The 18,059-nt window shown below is 37.5% G+C and overlaps 2 protein-coding genes across 2 annotated transcripts in view; one reads left to right on the forward strand and one right to left on the reverse strand.

Annotated features, from left to right (window-relative positions):
• DCP1A (decapping mRNA 1A) overlaps window positions 1-18,059 on the reverse strand; it is a 33,429-nt gene that overhangs the window by 13,211 nt on the left and 2,159 nt on the right. Inside the window, exons 3-5 of the mRNA XM_065642849.1 lie at window positions 17,147-17,274; window positions 8,276-8,342; window positions 2,083-2,221 (exon numbers count right to left, since the gene is read on the reverse strand). Coding sequence (XP_065498921.1) covers window positions 2,083-2,221; window positions 8,276-8,342; window positions 17,147-17,274 — 334 coding nt within the window. The remainder of the gene's footprint in view (window positions 1-2,082; window positions 2,222-8,275; window positions 8,343-17,146; window positions 17,275-18,059) is intronic.
• Window positions 12,647-18,059, forward strand: part of CACNA1D (calcium voltage-gated channel subunit alpha1 D) — a 228,271-nt gene continuing 222,858 nt past the window's right edge. Inside the window, exon 1 of the mRNA XM_065642847.1 lies at window positions 12,647-12,785. Within this exon, the coding sequence (XP_065498919.1) occupies window positions 12,647-12,785 (139 nt within the window). The remainder of the gene's footprint in view (window positions 12,786-18,059) is intronic.

Consider the following 18,059-nt stretch of genomic DNA (forward strand, 5'->3'; position numbering starts at 1 on the left):
TTCAATTTCTTTAAGTGTTTCAATTGATACAACATTGAAAGATGAGTCATTCAGGTTTTGATGCTTCCTTCTGTGCCCTCACAAAAGCTGCTGCTTCCACAACATTGGCCTTCATACAAAGACACCTTCTCCCTAAACAGCACTGATGCTCAGAGAATCAGAAGCAATTGATTTTTTAAAAAATCTGTATTTAAAGCATTAAAAACCCCCACATTACTGATTTTCATAAACTAGTTTCTAGCCTGGGTCAAATATATTGTACAGTTTGTCACATACACCTGCCCTCAGTCTAGGTCAGAAAGTGACAAGTTGACTCATACAAACTTAATCCATGTGTTCATTCTTTTCTCCTTATCCCACATTGTGCTGTAACAATCCAGAACCCTACAAAGACTCATATCCCAACTACTCAAGGGAACTCTGCTGCACAAGCAACTGCTGGAAGGAGTCAAGCCCTGTCCTAGTGTGCTAACTCTTCTACCAGTACAGCCACAAACCCCACACCACATCTCTGCAGTGTTATACTTACACATTACTTCACTATTGCACATTCTCATATTACCATACCTGGGGAGAGGTGTGTTCAGAATCTTTGTTTCCTTTTTTTGGATCTCCCACATATTACCCTTATATGTGTCCTGTATGTATGAATCTGGTCCTCAGGACTATATTAAGTAAATCTTTCCTAAGAGAACTCATATTCTCCATCATGTAGACTTGTGAATTTAGGATTGGCAAAAGATACCGAACTCACCCTTCTGAAATCAATCAATTTATTAAAAGGATAAACACAGACAGGACAGAAGTAGTAAACTGCGGAACAGCAGGATAGGGAAACAGTATTGTTATACTTAGTCTACAGCTATTAAAAATATGCTTCATGGGTCTACATATGTATCGAATGACTAAATATCTAAGTCTCAAAAGAAGTCTTGTGGTATAAGAAGAGACAGACACTGTTGGGTACTATTTTTATTTGCTATTCCCAGAGACAAAATTTTCTCACAGAAGTAGAAGTCATTGTAAAATGGGTCTATCAAGTTGGATCACACGATCAGTATTCAACCTGTCTTGCTTGAAATCAGAGGCTGTTTCCTAGTACAGTATACTTGAGGGAGGGAATGTGCTATCAGTCTGAAAACAAGGCTACTGAAACAATAGCAGAGAATGTCCGCTCTTTAAAACACAGCTGATGTGTTAAAAACTAGTTTCCAGATAGGCTTTCTTAAAAATGAAAATTAATGAAAAAGTAGGCAGAGAGTTGCCCACTGAGGTAATAATTACAGAATTAAAACCTATGAATTAATGCAACGTGCAAATCCCACACTGTTTTAAAACACAATTTTTTTCCACATTATCCCTTCTCTCTAAGTCATTCTGCACCTGTGCTTGTATCACAGACACAGGATAGTTCACAAAGTTTCTAGGCTTCTGTTATATTATTCAACATGCCAAAGCATTTTAGTGTGCAGCTCAATGAATGCTCTTGATTGTGGCATGAATCACAGCAGACCTCCTCCAGTGACTTTCAGGACAGAGGAAAAAACTGAAAAACCAAAGTGTCAGCCACTATATGGAATATTTACAATAATGGAACTTCCGAGATCATAAAACCAGACATGTTCAGTGGTACATTCTTCTACAGTGTTACATATATACCTATTCGTTCAGGTTTCCTTTGGCAATTACCTCACAAAACAAGACAGTTGACGAGTACTGAGATTAAGCAGCCCATGTACCTGTTTTAGAAAAATATTTTGTTGTTTCTGCATATCCAGGTATCTGTTTTTAAAACTGTATTTTTCCCCCTAGAAGGTAGCAATTCAAACATAAGAATATACAGGCCAATTAAATTATGGGTTAGGTGCACTACTTTACAATCTTGGGTTACAGTATACTGCACAGTACAATTTAATACATAAGAATGATTCTCTATCATCTCTCAGAAATCACAGGGCATGCTATTTCAGTGGATTCCATATGGTGTCCTAAGCCCTTATTCAGAAGTAGAAGTAGTGTTCCTATTTGTTTGTAAGGTTTGGAGGAAAAGAAAAAAAAAAAAAAAAAAAGATATTTGCTTACTCGTTCATATTCATCCTTGGCTTTACTAAGCATTTCCAGGATGTCAATGGGCCTGTTTTCATTGCAGCCATTGGTTCTGTTGGGACTTTTTCTGTCCCGGGAAACCTGCTGTGATCTTTGAGCTTCTTGTTCTACCACTCTGTAACAGGAAAGGAGAAACAGGATTTTAAAATTTACTCTGGAGTTAACATCTTGAAAAAAGCAGTAAAGAAAAATGTATACCCAGCATATTAGCAAATTTACTTCCGCCTGTATGAAAACCTAGCACCATAGTTACACAAGTTTTCTTTTGCTACAAGGTTTATACAAGTCAAACTGTCAAATGGTCTGTACGATTTATCTCTAAACCAGACAGCTCTGGTCTGTCTCTCACAAAGTCTGCCTGCAGTAAACACTACTTCAGTAAAATTGTCATATTTAGACATTTTTACAATAAAATACGTGGACATTCAAGCATGTGTTATACAAAGAGCACATGTATTATACCATAGACTGAGTAAAACATATTTTTCACTCTTTTCTTCCTAATATGCATTTTTTTCCATATTTAGCCAAATCAAGCCATGTTATTCAACAAAATCAATCTATTTAGCCAAATCAAGCCATGTTATTAAAAAAAATCAATCATAAAACATTTCTAATTTAGGATGACGCCCATCATTACAAAACAACACAAAGACACCTGGAAAGAATAGAGCTGGATCACACCAGACATCTCGAGTCAGTCTGCAAGGAGGCTCTGAGCAAGTTACTCCTTTCTACCCCGCCTAAGGCTCTGGAAAGAAGAGCAAACCATTTTCTTCTCTAGCTGCCCTGTAGTCATTCCAATCACCTGCAGGACTACAACATGTCTTCTCCTATGGCCTTTGGTGCCTATGGTACAGCCACCACTTCTACTCTACCCCTATCTGCCTTAAGTATCAAAACATTTCAGTTTAAAAGTCAGTTAAGATATGCAAGAAGATGATGGGTCCCTCGTACATTTCATTAATAAAAGGAAAGGCAGCCTATATTTCTACTCTTAATCCATATGCAGTTCACAAGATATACATGGCTGTGCAATGCACTAAAGCTTATCCTCTTGAAATAAACACACACTAGCCTGTAATCCCTTCTTTTTTAAGCCCGCATTAATCAAATATGTTAAGAAAAAACAAGGACTGTAAACAGGGCAGAGCCGTGGACCTGGCACGTCACTTGAGAACTCTCATGCTGTGGAACTGCTGGCTGCTGGGGAGGCCAAGAGGTGCCATCATAACAATCACAGAAAGCGTCAATCATTCCAGCCTCCAGTTTCTTTGGGTCAGTTAGGATTCAGGAGTAACTCTAGACTTTATAGACAGTAGAGTAATTTGATATTTATATGCACCTCTCTGTTGCCATTTCTGAGGAAATAAACAGTTCTAGTCTTGTAAGTTTCTTTCCAGTGTTCTAGCAACCAAGCCTCTTTACTTCACTAGAGATAAGTTGTGTTTATTTGAAGAAGGGTTGGATTTGGCTTTTAGCAATTCAATGCTGTTTTCAAAATTACCTTGAAAATTTTTCATCATACAAGCTGCTTATTTAACCAGCTTCTCATGATGAGTAAAGCTTTCTCTGTTTGCAAGCAAGCGCTCACCTGCACACATAATAGGGAGGCCAATCTACACTCTGACAATTTCTAAAAGCTGCAGCATGTGCTGGTTTGGATAAAGCAGCTCAATACTGTGCAAATGTTTCTATGGAGACACCCTGAGAACATTTTGTTCTAGCACCCCACGCGGTCATACAGTCCTGACTTCGGACTTGTCTAAACGCAACTCCAAAACTAGGGATGAGAAAGGGCAAGGTAAAAGAACCAGAACACTTTGCTGAGATTTTAAGTGTCAGCATAATAGTATCAGCAAAAGTAAGTACTTCAATTAAAGAGAAAAGCCTGGACAGCTGAAGTCGTGCATGCGCTGCCTGACAGGCGAAGCAAAGGCTTCAATCTTGTGACCCTCCTTCTGCTCTTAACTAGTTGCTCCAGGTTTCAACAAACCATCTTCCCATTAAAATAGTACTAATTAGTCTCATAGCAAAACATCTTCAAGGAGTACATCCGCTTCACAGGAATGTTTCACAAAGACTTCTGAAAAATATTTCATAATATTTTTCTGTTCTCCATTATGAAATTTGTTTTCTCTTCAGAGTTCACTTTTTTAAAGAAATAACAATTAAATTATCTTCTCCCGTAGATAATTGTCTAAAGCTCTTCATCTTCCGTCTTGCACAGGTTACATTCAGATGGTGGTGATGGGGTAACTGTGAAACAGTTTATTTCCAAAACTCTGAGATACTCTCCCACTTCCAGCTTGCTCCCTGTATCTCAGAAGCCGGTTTGGGTCTGACTGTTGAAACAGAGTAAAACAAGCCTAATAAATCAACCTCAAAATAAAAAACCCTACAAATTTACATGTCAGAATGCAATAGTTTCACAAAAGATTTCAAAACCTCTGGTTTCTGTCCTACTTCCAGAAAGCTCATCCCTCATAAATAATCATCTTGACTTAACTTGACCCAAATTAATTCCTTTTAAAGTTAGTAGTTTGATGACTCCCGTAATTTTTTTTTCATTTCAGAAAATTCTAGTTCGGTTTGGTTTTTTTTTCAAAACCAAAGTGTTCTGTAAATTGAATAGCTTTAGTGGGGGAAAAAAGTAAACTAATGCAAGTCTGTATACTGAGCATGCTCTGTGTGCAATCCAGGGTTAAACCTTTTTTAAGCAAGGCCTGCTGTTTCTTTCCATTGTATCAGATAGTGGAAGAGACACAACATTCCTTTGGGGACACAGTAGCTGCAGTGACAGTTTGCTGAAGAATATCTGCAGTTATAGCATTGAAAAGATACCTGGTACAACCCCACGGAATGGGGGTGGGGAGCAGAGAGAGAGAGAGAATGTGAGAAGTGAAGCCTGTGATTACAAAGCCCACAAACACTAATTTACATTTCTTTTGAAAGATAAGCCACCAAAATATAAGTGGATGGCCTGCAATCTTGTTAACGCAGTCTGGCACAATAAGGTCAAGTCAAACAGCAGGAAACAGAATGCAAATCTCCTTGAAACCTTTTATGGTTATGTTTTTGAAGCTCTGAGGAACTGTAAAGGCAGCACTCTTTCCTACCAGTGATACAACAATCCCCACCTAAAAGAAAGGGTGCCAATCCAGATTTCTACCCAAGACAATGACAAAAACTGTGGAAGAAAATTAATATTCCTGGAAGACAATGTAAATATTTATTCCAAAACATTGATGGATCCTGATGAGGCCTGCTACCATGTGCCAAAATGCAGCTTTCCTTCTCCGAGATGCAATTGTATTTATTTTTAAATTAAAAAGTATATTTTACATTTTAAGTTTCACCCCAGGATAAAATAATTCCTTCTGTTTCAGCCTCCTTCTTGTAGAGAAGCACACAGAAGTATGAGAATTTTTACTTTTCTTCTGACTGCCTTCTACCCACTGAGGGAGCAAAAGCTTGATGTTTGTGGAAATAGATGTCAGCAAAGTAGTATCGATCCACTTCCCATCAGGTTCGTAACAACAGCCTCGGAAGTGCAGCTTTTCCATCCTACAGTAATATGCAACTAGAATGCCTTCATTTCGTTTTCCCTAATATGAATCTTTAGATACGCAGAGGCTGGAAGACATGTGGTACCAAGTAACATGTGATTTCATTCTGCACTGCTTAAAAAAAACCCCAAGTAAATATACTTACACTAAATACCTTTCTCAGTATAAAAAAAAAAAGACTCCGCAAATACTTGTGTTACCTGCAAACCAACACACATTTTTAAAGGAAAAAAACTAGAACTATTCAGACATTCCATAACCTAATAACGATGAAAGGTGCTACGAAAAAAGCAGTCAGATAATGAAAGACTTATTACTAGCAGTATTTTGGCTAGCAAAGATCACTTATACCTTTTTTATCAAGTTAATGGCAGCAAAGACTAAAAATCATACTAAAGAGAGGTCCTAGCTAGCTCAGCAAAATTTAACAGTCTGTATTCAGCTTTCTGACCTTCCAAATTAATTTGTAATCTCAGAAACTTTCTAGGGTGATGAGATGCTACAACTGCGAGAGCGTGCATCTGCACCATAAACAGGTATGAAATGACGTCAACTTCGGCATTTCTGCCTCTGTTGTTAATAAAACTGCGCTACAGGCCTGGGAAAAGGCAGGCTACAGTAATGTACAAAGGAGATAACAATAAAGTTTAGATTATTGCCAGGCCGACTTTAAATGAACTTACGGGGTTATAGTTATTTCCAGAATATTACAGAATCCCGCAAAAAGGGTCGACATGCTTCTCGGACTGCTGAGCCATGGCTGGACTGGTCTGTTACCTGATTACACTTTTAAAGATCCTTGAAGTGTCTGTAACCCATGACTTGTGCTACAGTGACTAGACTAGTTTTGCCAGGTGACACTTAGACCTGCAGTGCAGCTGTGCATGACGGAATAAGAATATGGTAGAGTTTGAAGGGTACAGCTCTCTGCCCAATGCAAACATTAACCGTGGCTTTAAACTAAAAAGTGCATTAAAAAAAAAAGAAAACCTTTCCCTGCTCTGATTATAAACCACAGAGGCAACAGACATTTTATTTGATTTGGTAACAATTTCTGAGAGTCGGTTTCACTTTTTTGTTTTCATTAATCCTTATATTTGGACAAGCCAAATAACAGCAAAAAAATCCAACCTGGCTGGGGACAAGAGAAAAAAAAAAAAAAGTGGGAAATAGGAACTGCACAGGATTATCAGGCCGAGAGAAAAGAAAAATAAGAATTTAGAAAGAGACTTGATATCAAAGTCTGTCATTTGTGTTGTCTTACATTGCTTCTGTGGGGAAAAGCCAAAATAACCCAAAGCAACCCAAACCAAGAAATCAGAATTAATCTTAAAATGTCTACACTATGACTAGTTTCCATATAATCAAGTTGTGTAAGTATTCAAGATGTCCTGACTCATAAGACATGACACGCTGCTTAAGGCATGCAACAGAAAAGCAAGCTCAGGAAAATAGAGTGTGATGGTGAAGAAAAGCAAAGCAGAGACCAAGGGATAAGAAGATATCCTGTGCAGTACATCCGCATCTTGCAATTTTGCATTTTTGCTAGTGTAGCTACCCTGCCATGCACTTCAAGCTCCTCCCTTTCATAAGAACATTGAAGATTTGCTTAAGTTAATTCTCACTCTTTTCTATTAGTAAAAAGGTGCAAGAATACTCTCCAATCACAACATGTTTTAATGACTTTACATCACATTGCCCACTCAACTAATTCCAGCCTTCTCTGACCTCTGTTGCTCCCTCAAACTTCAGTACCCCCACCTGAAGCCTCCTCAGCTGTGGCACCGCAGCCGCCTCCAGCACGGGCTGACTGCATCGCTGCAGCTTCAACACGCTAACAAAACCGTGCTATTGCGCACATAGCCTTTTAAGGCTCCTTTACATTGAGATAACTTCAGAAATTCTCCTGCTGCGTGACATCTCCAGGAGCCCTTGCAACTACAAAATAAGAGCAAGTGACATGGCAGCTTTATAAACCAACTTTGTCTCCAAAAAGGAAAAAAAAATAAAAAACAAAACCAAAAAAACAATCCAGAAATTAGCAACAAGCAGCTCCTAATATTTCATAGTTCTGTTTACTGTCCTAACATCATGTTAATTCTACAAGATTCCACCTACTTCTCCCACTGTTCTCCAATCTCTTCACTCAGGAATAATAACTAAGCCTTAAAAAAACCCACAAGCCCAAATAAAACCCAGTCCATCACCAAACAAACCACAAAACCAATGGCCATCATTTATTTAATTACACTTCCTGCATCAGAGGATCTTTTGCCAGCATCCCTATATAAAATAAAATATAAAATACTAAACAGTGTTCATACTTGCTTTCTTTGGAGAATGCCAAGTAATACTTCAGCTGATCTTTTTTTACCGCTTAACTGAAAATTTTAATGCTGTAGTTTTTTAAAAAAACAAAACTAACATTTTGATTACTAAGAAAATCTGGTACCAGCAAGAAAGTCGTATTTTTCTATTTAGGGAGTGTGAGAAAACAAAACCAAAAACAACTAAACACACACACAAATGCATTTAATAGGTTCATTTTTTTTTCTGTAGTGCATAAAAGAATTACAGAATAAAAAGACCACAGTACTTACTTAGCCATGAGTTTTGCTATTCGATGACAGTCATTCTTGTCGTAAAACCAGATACTGTAAATTGACACTTGAAAAAAAAAAAAAAAGCAAGCATAAGACAAAGGCTTTTTTTTTAAAAAAAGAAATCAAATCAATAGGAAAAAGGCAAAAAATAGCAGTCCATTAGATCTGCAACATACGAATTGCTGTCAATTTCCACTCAAATATGCTGTGTGTGACACACTACTATTTATAAAGTAATCAGAAATAGCACATGCAAACACAAATACAACTTCAGTCAGATTAAACACAAGAGCTACAAAATGTTGATACTGTTTGTAAATAAAAGTAGCAGGAAAATGAAGTTTTGACTACCAGATGCCTTCTCACTACAGTTGAAACCTTCTGTTTTGAATTACTGACTTTACCATTAAAATTAGGCTAAAGAATATACTTTTTTTTTCCCCAAACACTTATTTTTAAACTTGTCAATTTTTGAAGCTCAACAAAAATATTAAAGTTTGAGTTACAGTATAACAGTCCTCTGGAAAGTTCTCCCTCCTAATTCTTTTTGTAAGATAAGTAATTGTATAGAAAGGAAATGGTACCAAAGCTCCAATCATACTGTCACATCCATGGAGCCACTTAAAATGAGGTTCATATTGAACCCCGCTCTTTCATTAAAATTATAGAATTCTGGAAGGTATCAAGGACAAGCAATGAGGGCAAAAGGGTTCCAGCTCAGCAAGACACTAAGCCCCATTCTGGCTTTTGGAATAAGTAAAATTCCACTGAAAGTTGGCAGAGTTGGAGCTCGATCACTGAGCTGAAAGATATTCCATCAGAGGCAGCAACTTTGTCAGGGGGACCATGAACTATTTCTTCACCAGCAACCCCACTTGAAAGAGGCCATTTTTACCCCCCCAACTCCTCACTGTCTCCACAGTTGTGCCAACACAACAAATCTGCCAAACTTTTTATATTTAACCCAACCCACAAAGCAGGTTATTTTAAATCTTATTTTCAAACTTATGCATGTTACAATTAAAATATTTTCATTTCTGAAAAAAACACTTTTAGCTTTTAAAAACACATCTTTATACTGCAGTTCATGCCAATGTTTTTATAAAGTTGAAATCACTGATTATAAAAATGACTTAAAGTGAAGGAATGTTTTAAAGAAAATACACAGCCTTTTCCAGCCCAATGTAGATTTTTATTTCAAAGTGAAATCCTCCACCTCCCTTTTTTTCCTCCCCAAAACACTCAAAAATCTCAAAGTCCACTCAAAATTATTTCAAGCCACAGCAAACAGGGCAATTATTTACCAAACATTTTTTCTAGACCTTCCAGTTCTAGGCACACAGTGTTGGACCAAATCCCTCAAAGAGTCATGCCCACACCTCATTTCTATAACAATATCTCCTAAGAAAAAACACTGAAGTTCTACTTGGCTTCTTTTTGTTTCTTTTATTATTTTATTAAATAACAACTATATTCTTTTGGGTGTTTGTTTCTTTAGAAGTTACAGCTTAAGTAATAGACAACAAAGCTTTTCAAGTCATAAACAAAGAAATCAATACAGCATAATTCGAGGAACGTTCTTCTTACAAAAGACATAAGCCAATTAAAACCCCCCACATATCATACATGTAGCCAATGCTTATGAAATATTTATTCATATTTACAGTTTAATACAACTGGATTTCATAGAAAACTGAAAGTGTGTCCAGTATGAGCTACTTCTTTAGCCATGTAGCATATTTTAACACTAAAGAAAAGCTCCTTTCCTGACTCCATTATCAGACAAACTGCCAAGGGAACAAAGTGTCTTCAAAAGCATACTTGCTGAAGAAATGAAGATAAGAAACCTGTAATGATATCTTAATGGGACAAATGTTAAAAGTCACACTCAATCCTACCAGAAACAGGCCTACTACACAAGACCAGAAGTAGATCCAAATCTTTGGTGTACAGACTATCAGGCTTTTTTCCCACTTCGTACTACTGGCAAGCAATCACAAGGAGTCACTTCAAAACATTAACAGTATTACAAAGATGTAAAGCAGATTATGAACAAGTAAACCTGGGCATTAATATCAGATATGGTCCAAGCGGCTGGAATGTTTTCTTTCCTCTTTCCAAAAGAGGACTCGTTTGTACTATCAGTTCAGCTCCCTTGCCCCAGAAGTGTGTGTCTCCCACATTTTGTACATGCAGGCAACTTTAGCTATGAACATCCTTTCCATCCAGTTTTTCTACACTGAGTGCTGGGCAGCATCTTTAGCAATCAAGTAGAAGTAGTTTGTAATCATCATGAGCAATAAGTTTCAGCTGCATTCACACTGCATTTTGACACACACAAAGTCAGGAGCAACCCATATCACAGACAAACGAGATTTCATAAAGTTAAAAGAAGTCATCAGTTATCTTCATCTACATTCTTATCTGACATATGTAATTTTTTGTTTTGAGAAAACAAAAGCACCATGGAAGTCTTCCCGCTCACGTCTAGTAGCCAAATGACACCAAAAGGAAGGTCTTGGTGTTCTCCATTGTGCTCACATTGCTTCACGGGGCAGTCAGTTACAGTTCCAACACTGCCTAGTTAGAAGATCTGACTTAAGAGTGGGGATAGCAAAGCGCCACAGTGAGACAGAGGCCTCACTCTTTGGCAACATAAAATGAAGTTGCATCCCAAAGCTGTAGTTTCACTTCAGTTTCTACTTCGAGTAAGCAGAAAAAAGCAGTGTCACCACACTTACATTCATTCCCACCACTCTGGCATTAACTCATTCTACCCTAATTCACTCCTGTCCCTTATGGCATCTGGATACATTTTAGTTCAGACCAGTTCCTTAATGCTGTTTGTGCATCAGCTTCACAAACCTGCCAACTCACACAAGAGAGGGCAGGGACATGAAGCTGGGGACAGCGCAGGACAGCAAAACTGTTAAAATGTTCCTGAAAGTGTAGCCCGAGAACGTGATGCCAGAAGTGTCCATGGGACCATTCCGCAGTGCCAGCTGCAGAGATTCCAGACACCACTACTCTCTTGCCTTTTGCAATTTAGCCATTTGTGCAGATATAGCTTCATCTCATTCGAAAAGATGGTCTGTTTAAAAGTTACCTTAACTAGTTGGAAGAGCTGACACAAGAAGGTTTTATTTTACACTTCCAATGGAGATGTTGCTATACAATGATGCAGATCAACTGGAAGTGGGGGACAGTAACCATTCAAACTCTCTAGAAAGAAAAGACTCGTACTTTGAAACCCATCCTATAAGGTCATAACAGAAATCAACCCGATCTCACTCCCATAAAGAAAAGCACATATATGCATCATTTGCATATGGTATATGCATCATTTTAGACTTCAAATGGAGTGTAAGGCATAAAGCAATAAGCACATAAAGCAACCTCTCTCAGAGCTCCTATTTCTTCCAGTAGCAAGGTTAGCCCAAATTCCACCTCTTCTCAGTCACTCTGCTCTAATTTCTTCTTCACCAAGATTCCTCATTCACTATTCTTAAATATTAGACTGCCACAGATTTATAGATCATTAAGAACTAATAAAAAAAATCCCTCCTTTTCTTATTGTTTTGAATATCTAAGGCCATTTCACAAATACAGCTCACAGCACGATCCCACACACAAGCGGTTGCACTGGAATAAGTCAGTACGTGGCAAAGAGCATCCAAGATCAGGGAACACTTTAACAAATTGCCACCCCACAAACCATAGTGTGGAATGAGATGAATTACTACTTCGTAACACTGAAACAGAGCAGAAAATCCCTTCCAGTTAGAGTGCCATCCTTCAGGTCAAACAAAGTATTTTTAGAACTTCTTAACAGCTTTCAATGATTCCTCCCCTCCCCCTGGCTTCCATTGCTGCTTCTGCTATAAAGGTATCAAGAACAGGCTCCTTTCTTATCTCAGACTAAACCATTGGGTTAATGCACTTGCTGGAAAGCCATTTGGCTTCAGAGATACCTTATACTTAATGCACTGCCAGCTGGGAACAAAGGTGATAATCACAGACTTTCCTTACCAGCAAAGATGCCTTCTTTTGACACCACTCAGGAGCTCTTTCAAAGAATTTTAAAAGACATTTGAAATAATGCAACTCATTTGGCTTTTGCTGTTCTGAATACAAGTTTGTTTAATTAACGACAATACAAAGACCCGAGAAGGCAGCACTTTTTAACTGAGTTTTCCACTTAAATATATAAACCTCTCCAAAAGTAATTACTTTTGTTTTACTAACTCTTACCCTTGGAGAGAAGTAAGAAGCAAGCAAGAAAAAACCAAAACAAAAACCCCACACCAAACAAGGACAATTTATTTTTAATACCCAAGTTTTATGCTTAGCATCTGTCTTTTCAGCACCATGGAAATCAACCTGCCTGACCTCCCAAGTGAACTAGCTTGGATTAAAAAGCCTTTTAATCAAGACCAACATCACCGATACAGAGGGAAAGTTATAAACGAGAAAGGCTTAGAAGAATACTTCTTGCGGACTTTAAGCGGTAAGTTAGCAGTTGTTTAAAACTTTGATTAATTTTCCACTATTATTAAGCAAACTATCAACTATCAGCTCCAAATTCTCACATTACAGATTGAAAGTACTGAAATCTCAGATTGGACTATTGTTATTGTTACTGGCAGAACTGTTTGCATGTTTTTAAACAAAGTTTAACATACTTTTCACAAAGTACAAACAAAAGGAAACAAGCTTAGGTTCATTAAAAAAATAGGCAACACATATTCCAGATTAAGCAATAATAAATAGCACATTAAGTATGAAGTATAATCTAAAAAATTCTACCTTTTAAGAGGAATTCTAAATTGAAGATATGTTACATTACCAAAATGAAAATAAGTTGTTGGACTTAATTTCTTGATTTGCTCACATTTGGAGATACTTGCTTTCTTTAATTCTGTCTAACAATGAAAAGTAGAATACCTGTTTTTTTTATTTACCACTGTAACTGCTGCAACATCTCATAGCTTCTTGGTCACATCCCCTGTCATGTTTCCTTTAGGATCTGATGTCTCATGAAAAAATGGTGTAAGTTTTCAGACAGCATTATATAAAACTTTTGAAGGAAACATAACCTTCCTCAAAATCTGAGGTTTAAGTGTTATTTTGGGGCTTGAACCATATTATATAGCTAGAAAGTCTGGAGTTGGGAAAGATTTCCCCATTAACAGCTAAAATATTAAAAAGGTATTATTTTGGGGGGAAAACCAAACCAAACCAACAAACCTCAACATGTATTACATCTAACCAGAATAATAAACAACAAATTGACCCAAATGTCTTCTATTTCGCTCGCTGAACACCACAGAAGGTAGATATAAGAAAGGTACTGTATCACTTGGTCTAATCTCCTCCCAGAATACCAATGAAAGACTCCTTCATATCCCACCCTGCAAAAATGGGGGAAAACCCCCCCAACAACTGTGCAAGGTAAGTCAGGCCTCCTTTCCCATGAGAATAAAATAGCAATTGTTCTAAAAGTATGAAAAAGCTTTTGTCCAACTGCATAAAGGATCTCATGTCTACAGCTTAAAAGTAGTAAGTGCTGCTATACACCAAACTAAAAATTCCCTTGTATATTAAAAATAAGCATTTGAACAAATCAAACGATAAAAGAATGGTAAAACCCACCAAAAATATTGTGATCTATCATGACAGGCAAATAATTCTTGGAGCCTCTGGCCAATCAAAAATAACGTTTAGATACTGCTTACAAAGTTTCTCATATAACTTGTTAGTGGCTCTGCATAGACTGGAGTACATCACTTGATATGCTCAGAACAGCTGCTGGAGGTTCGATCTGTATACGTAAAAGGGAATTCCTCTTATTATCTTAAGTCAATACAGAATCCCAGAACAAAGTGAAAACACGGAGTTTACAAAACAGTAGTATCATATTGAGTTTTAAAGACTGTTGACATGGAACCTTCCCCAAATATGTGGTGGCACAATTTTGCTCTGATAATCTTCTGCTACCATGCCCTGGGGAAACATAAACCACGATTTGTCGTTGATCCTGTCACAATCTAATTATACAGGTGCAACATATGATTGTCTCTGCCAAACAACTGTATTAATAAACACAACTTTAGGTTTTTAATCAGGTAGTCTGAACCATCCCCCCTCTGTAAGCTAAGGAAGCAGAATCATCAGTTCAGTCACTCTGCAGTCTTAGCAGGGCAATGTATTCTTAAGAGAGTTTCTAATGATCACAGTAGATTTCCTTAAGCAGGATACAAAAAAACCCCAACTCTTCAAGAAATAGGGCTGTTGCCAACACTCTGCAGAAGAGGTGGTCTTTCCTTGCACAACCGAGCAGTCCATCCTCTTTCCATCATTAAAGCATCTCAGAAGAACTTCACATTAAGCCTTTAGACATGCACCACATTAGCCCTTAGAGATACACATTACATTAAACGTTGGCTTAAAACTCCTATTCGAATTAGTCCCCAAAACACAAAGGTTTCTCATGCCAGCAGGCAGCTGAACAGAAGTGGACACCCTTCTGCATGAAAATAACTTGGACAAGAATCCCCTAATCTACCTGCACAAATAAAACACATACATGTTGAAATTTGTCTGCAAATCCAAATCAATCCTGACAGGCTTTTCGTTTGATTGATTTTTTCAAGTTTCACAAATACTATGCAGATAGAGGAAAACAGATTTAACACTGATTATTTCAAACGTGTTTTTTCCTAACTAATTCAGGGGACAGGGGTCAGAAAATTTGTGAAACTGCCTATAAGGAAGAAAATCCAAAATACAATAACCAAATGGAAAATGTAAGGTAGTTAGCAGCGCTGAAATCGTAAGGAATAAAAAGCTTAGACACTGTTTTCTATGCTTTTAAGCCTGTATTTGAACAAAGTGAATGCTAGCAGAGCACACAAAAACTGATCTGCTGCTTGTTTGTGGCACTAATGACAGGCTAACTACACTGAACATTTTCAATTTGCAATCAGTGTAGACTGTTCCTGGACATGCTACCACCCTCTTCCAGGAGACACGACAGAGTGACAAAATAAAGAACATTTTTCAACAAAATGACAATAGGGAAAATAAGGAGGAAAAAATACTCTTGATTACTTCGAAATGCAATTACTTCCCATATCCAGTCTGTAATATTTTCCTTGTTCACCTCTGTATGAGTTTCTTCCTCATACTCTGCTGTGTCATCTCTATCCTAACTCCCATGAGCCTCCCACAGATCTTACACAATAGTGTCCATAGGAAAAGGAGAGGTTTTGTCAATGAGAGAAAGGCATTTAATTAGCTTTAGGGGTTTCTAACGAAGTCACACACAGCCTGCCTTCTCTAGTTGCTTCCTTTAAGTGATCCTCTAGTCACTCCCACTAGAAAACATCACTGGTAATTCCACAGCAGACCCTGCTTCCTGATACCATCAGCAGTTCCTACAAACAAATGAATCAACTTCCTGCTTACCTTATGTCACCAATCTCACAGTTACAATTCTTTGCTCTACTGTCACTTCATCGGCCATCCTACCCCCATCACCACCATCTACAGCTCCTCTTCCTTCCACACCAAGCAACCTGTTTAAACACCCAACTCAATGCAGTATTTTTCCCCCCTCTCAATTCTTGCCAGTCATTTACTTCCCTAATCTTCTAGACTTCTTAACTTACTGATGGGTTTTGACTTTTTCCTCTTGATGACATTTATAGAAGGATGATTGCTAAGACTATTAAACAGAGGAGACCACCTACTTTAAGCTGTTCTTTGTCACCATCATGGAATCTATCCTACTCCCCACAGATCCTAGAGGCTTTCCAAGGGTGAAACAGGAAGGGATTAACATTTGATTGTTCTTTTAGGAACACTGAAGCCTAGCCAAAGCAGTGTTCCTATCTGTAACTCAAGGGGACATTCTGACAGGAAGCAGACGTGGTATTGATGAAGTACTGTACCACACAGCACGCAAGTTCTCCGAGGAATTCAGGGGAACCTGTCACTTGACAGCAACAAATGAGTTTCAAGAACTTTGCCTAAAAAAGAGGACATAAAATGACACCTTTGTATCAGGAGTACGATCTGCTCCATGGAGTGCCTTTTATTTATCTACCTAACCTAATCTGAATTTCATATATACATATATAGCCCTTAGAGAGGAGGAGAGAGGATAATTTATATTTGAGCTCTTTGGAGTAACAGGAGTTTTAGCATGTACCTAACTGGACCACATTACACTGGGACTCTGAAGCTCGACTGATGGCCCAAAATACTACTAGATTTCAAAAAGCAGCAAGAAGATACTGACTGCTATTTTATCACTCATCTGTGTAACAACTATCCCAACACCCAGACTTGCTGGAGTCTCAATTCCGGGAAATGTACTACAGACATCTGTCTCCTGAGCCAAAAACTTATTGTGGAGAAAGAAATCTTCAACCTAGAGCTGAGCAATTTTCTCAACTTCTTCAAGCAGCCACTGATTAATATTTACTTTTTCACTTGCAAAAGAGGAAGCCCTTAGAACTGTTCTTGGTGTCAAATACTTTCAAAATCTATTAATTTTCACTTTTTTTTTCCATAGTTTTTAATTAATGCTACAGCACTGTGTATGTTTAGATTAAACCTATCAAATCATCAATTAAAAATAATATAGCAATATTTAACTTTCTTAGTATACGCTCTTTCTACCGAAAGCAGGTGGTCATCATAGTATAATACCACAGCTATGTAATTTGAGCACAGTAGACATGAAACATCAGACATTTCATTGGAATCTGCCCCATTACATTATACTCGAAATAGACATCACAGTAATCAGAAGTGGCTGAGGTTATAAAAGAAAACATATGGATTACAGAAAGTTATACTCACAGCTAGCATTTCTGTAGAGAAGAAAAGGTTCATGGAGCTGAAACTCCAAATCTTTATTTACTGGTTCAACCAGGTTGTGCATGTTCAGTCGATTCACTATTGTAAAACCATGATAAGGAGAAGCTGACCTATTGTTTCAATTAACACAAAGACATGGATTAATACCTTGATCAACATATACAATTTTCTGAAACAGTTATGAATTAACCCTCAAAACTCCATTGCTTTATTAGCTGAAGTTTTAGCAGTCCCCAAGTTCTAGTAGTTGTTCTTCTATGCCATTTCTTGGCATGCCAACTAATTTTAGTTTAGAACTACACTTACCTCAAAGTAGGATTAGGATTAACATTACAGTTCTACACTGCTAAACTGCTGAATCAAAGATATGCCTCAAAAAAAAAAAAAAATCCAAAAATACTAGGGCAGATCCAGGATTAAAATGAAAGTGTACTCAATACTTCACATAAGATAGCATTCAGGCATTTCAGAATCTTTTATTACAGGAGAAAAAACAAACCACTTATGAAGCAACCTTACTGTAAACAGGTACAACAATAAAAAAAGCTGTTATCTTAAATAACGTGAAATACACTTAAAGGGGAACCAGAAGCAGTAATTTCTTCCTAAAGGGAGACTCTCAAAATAAAGACTTAACCCGATGTCCTCGAAGTAGATATTAATTTACTCAGAATTGCACTGCTTGGTGAAACAATTTTTATTGTCTAGATTTTTGCTATACACCAGGTAGAAAAAGAAAACATCAAGCTAGCAAGCACTGGAAGTTCAAGATAGTTTTAGATCTGTTTTCTCTTGCTGCATGAATGTCATGCCAGCATGCTCATCTGTGCCTGTGAGCAATCATATAATCAACACAGCAGCATGGCAAGCACAGGGTAAAAATCAGATATAATTA

Source organism: Caloenas nicobarica, chromosome 11, assembly GCF_036013445.1.
Source record: "Caloenas nicobarica isolate bCalNic1 chromosome 11, bCalNic1.hap1, whole genome shotgun sequence".
NCBI classification, from domain to species: domain Eukaryota; kingdom Metazoa; phylum Chordata; class Aves; order Columbiformes; family Columbidae; genus Caloenas; species Caloenas nicobarica.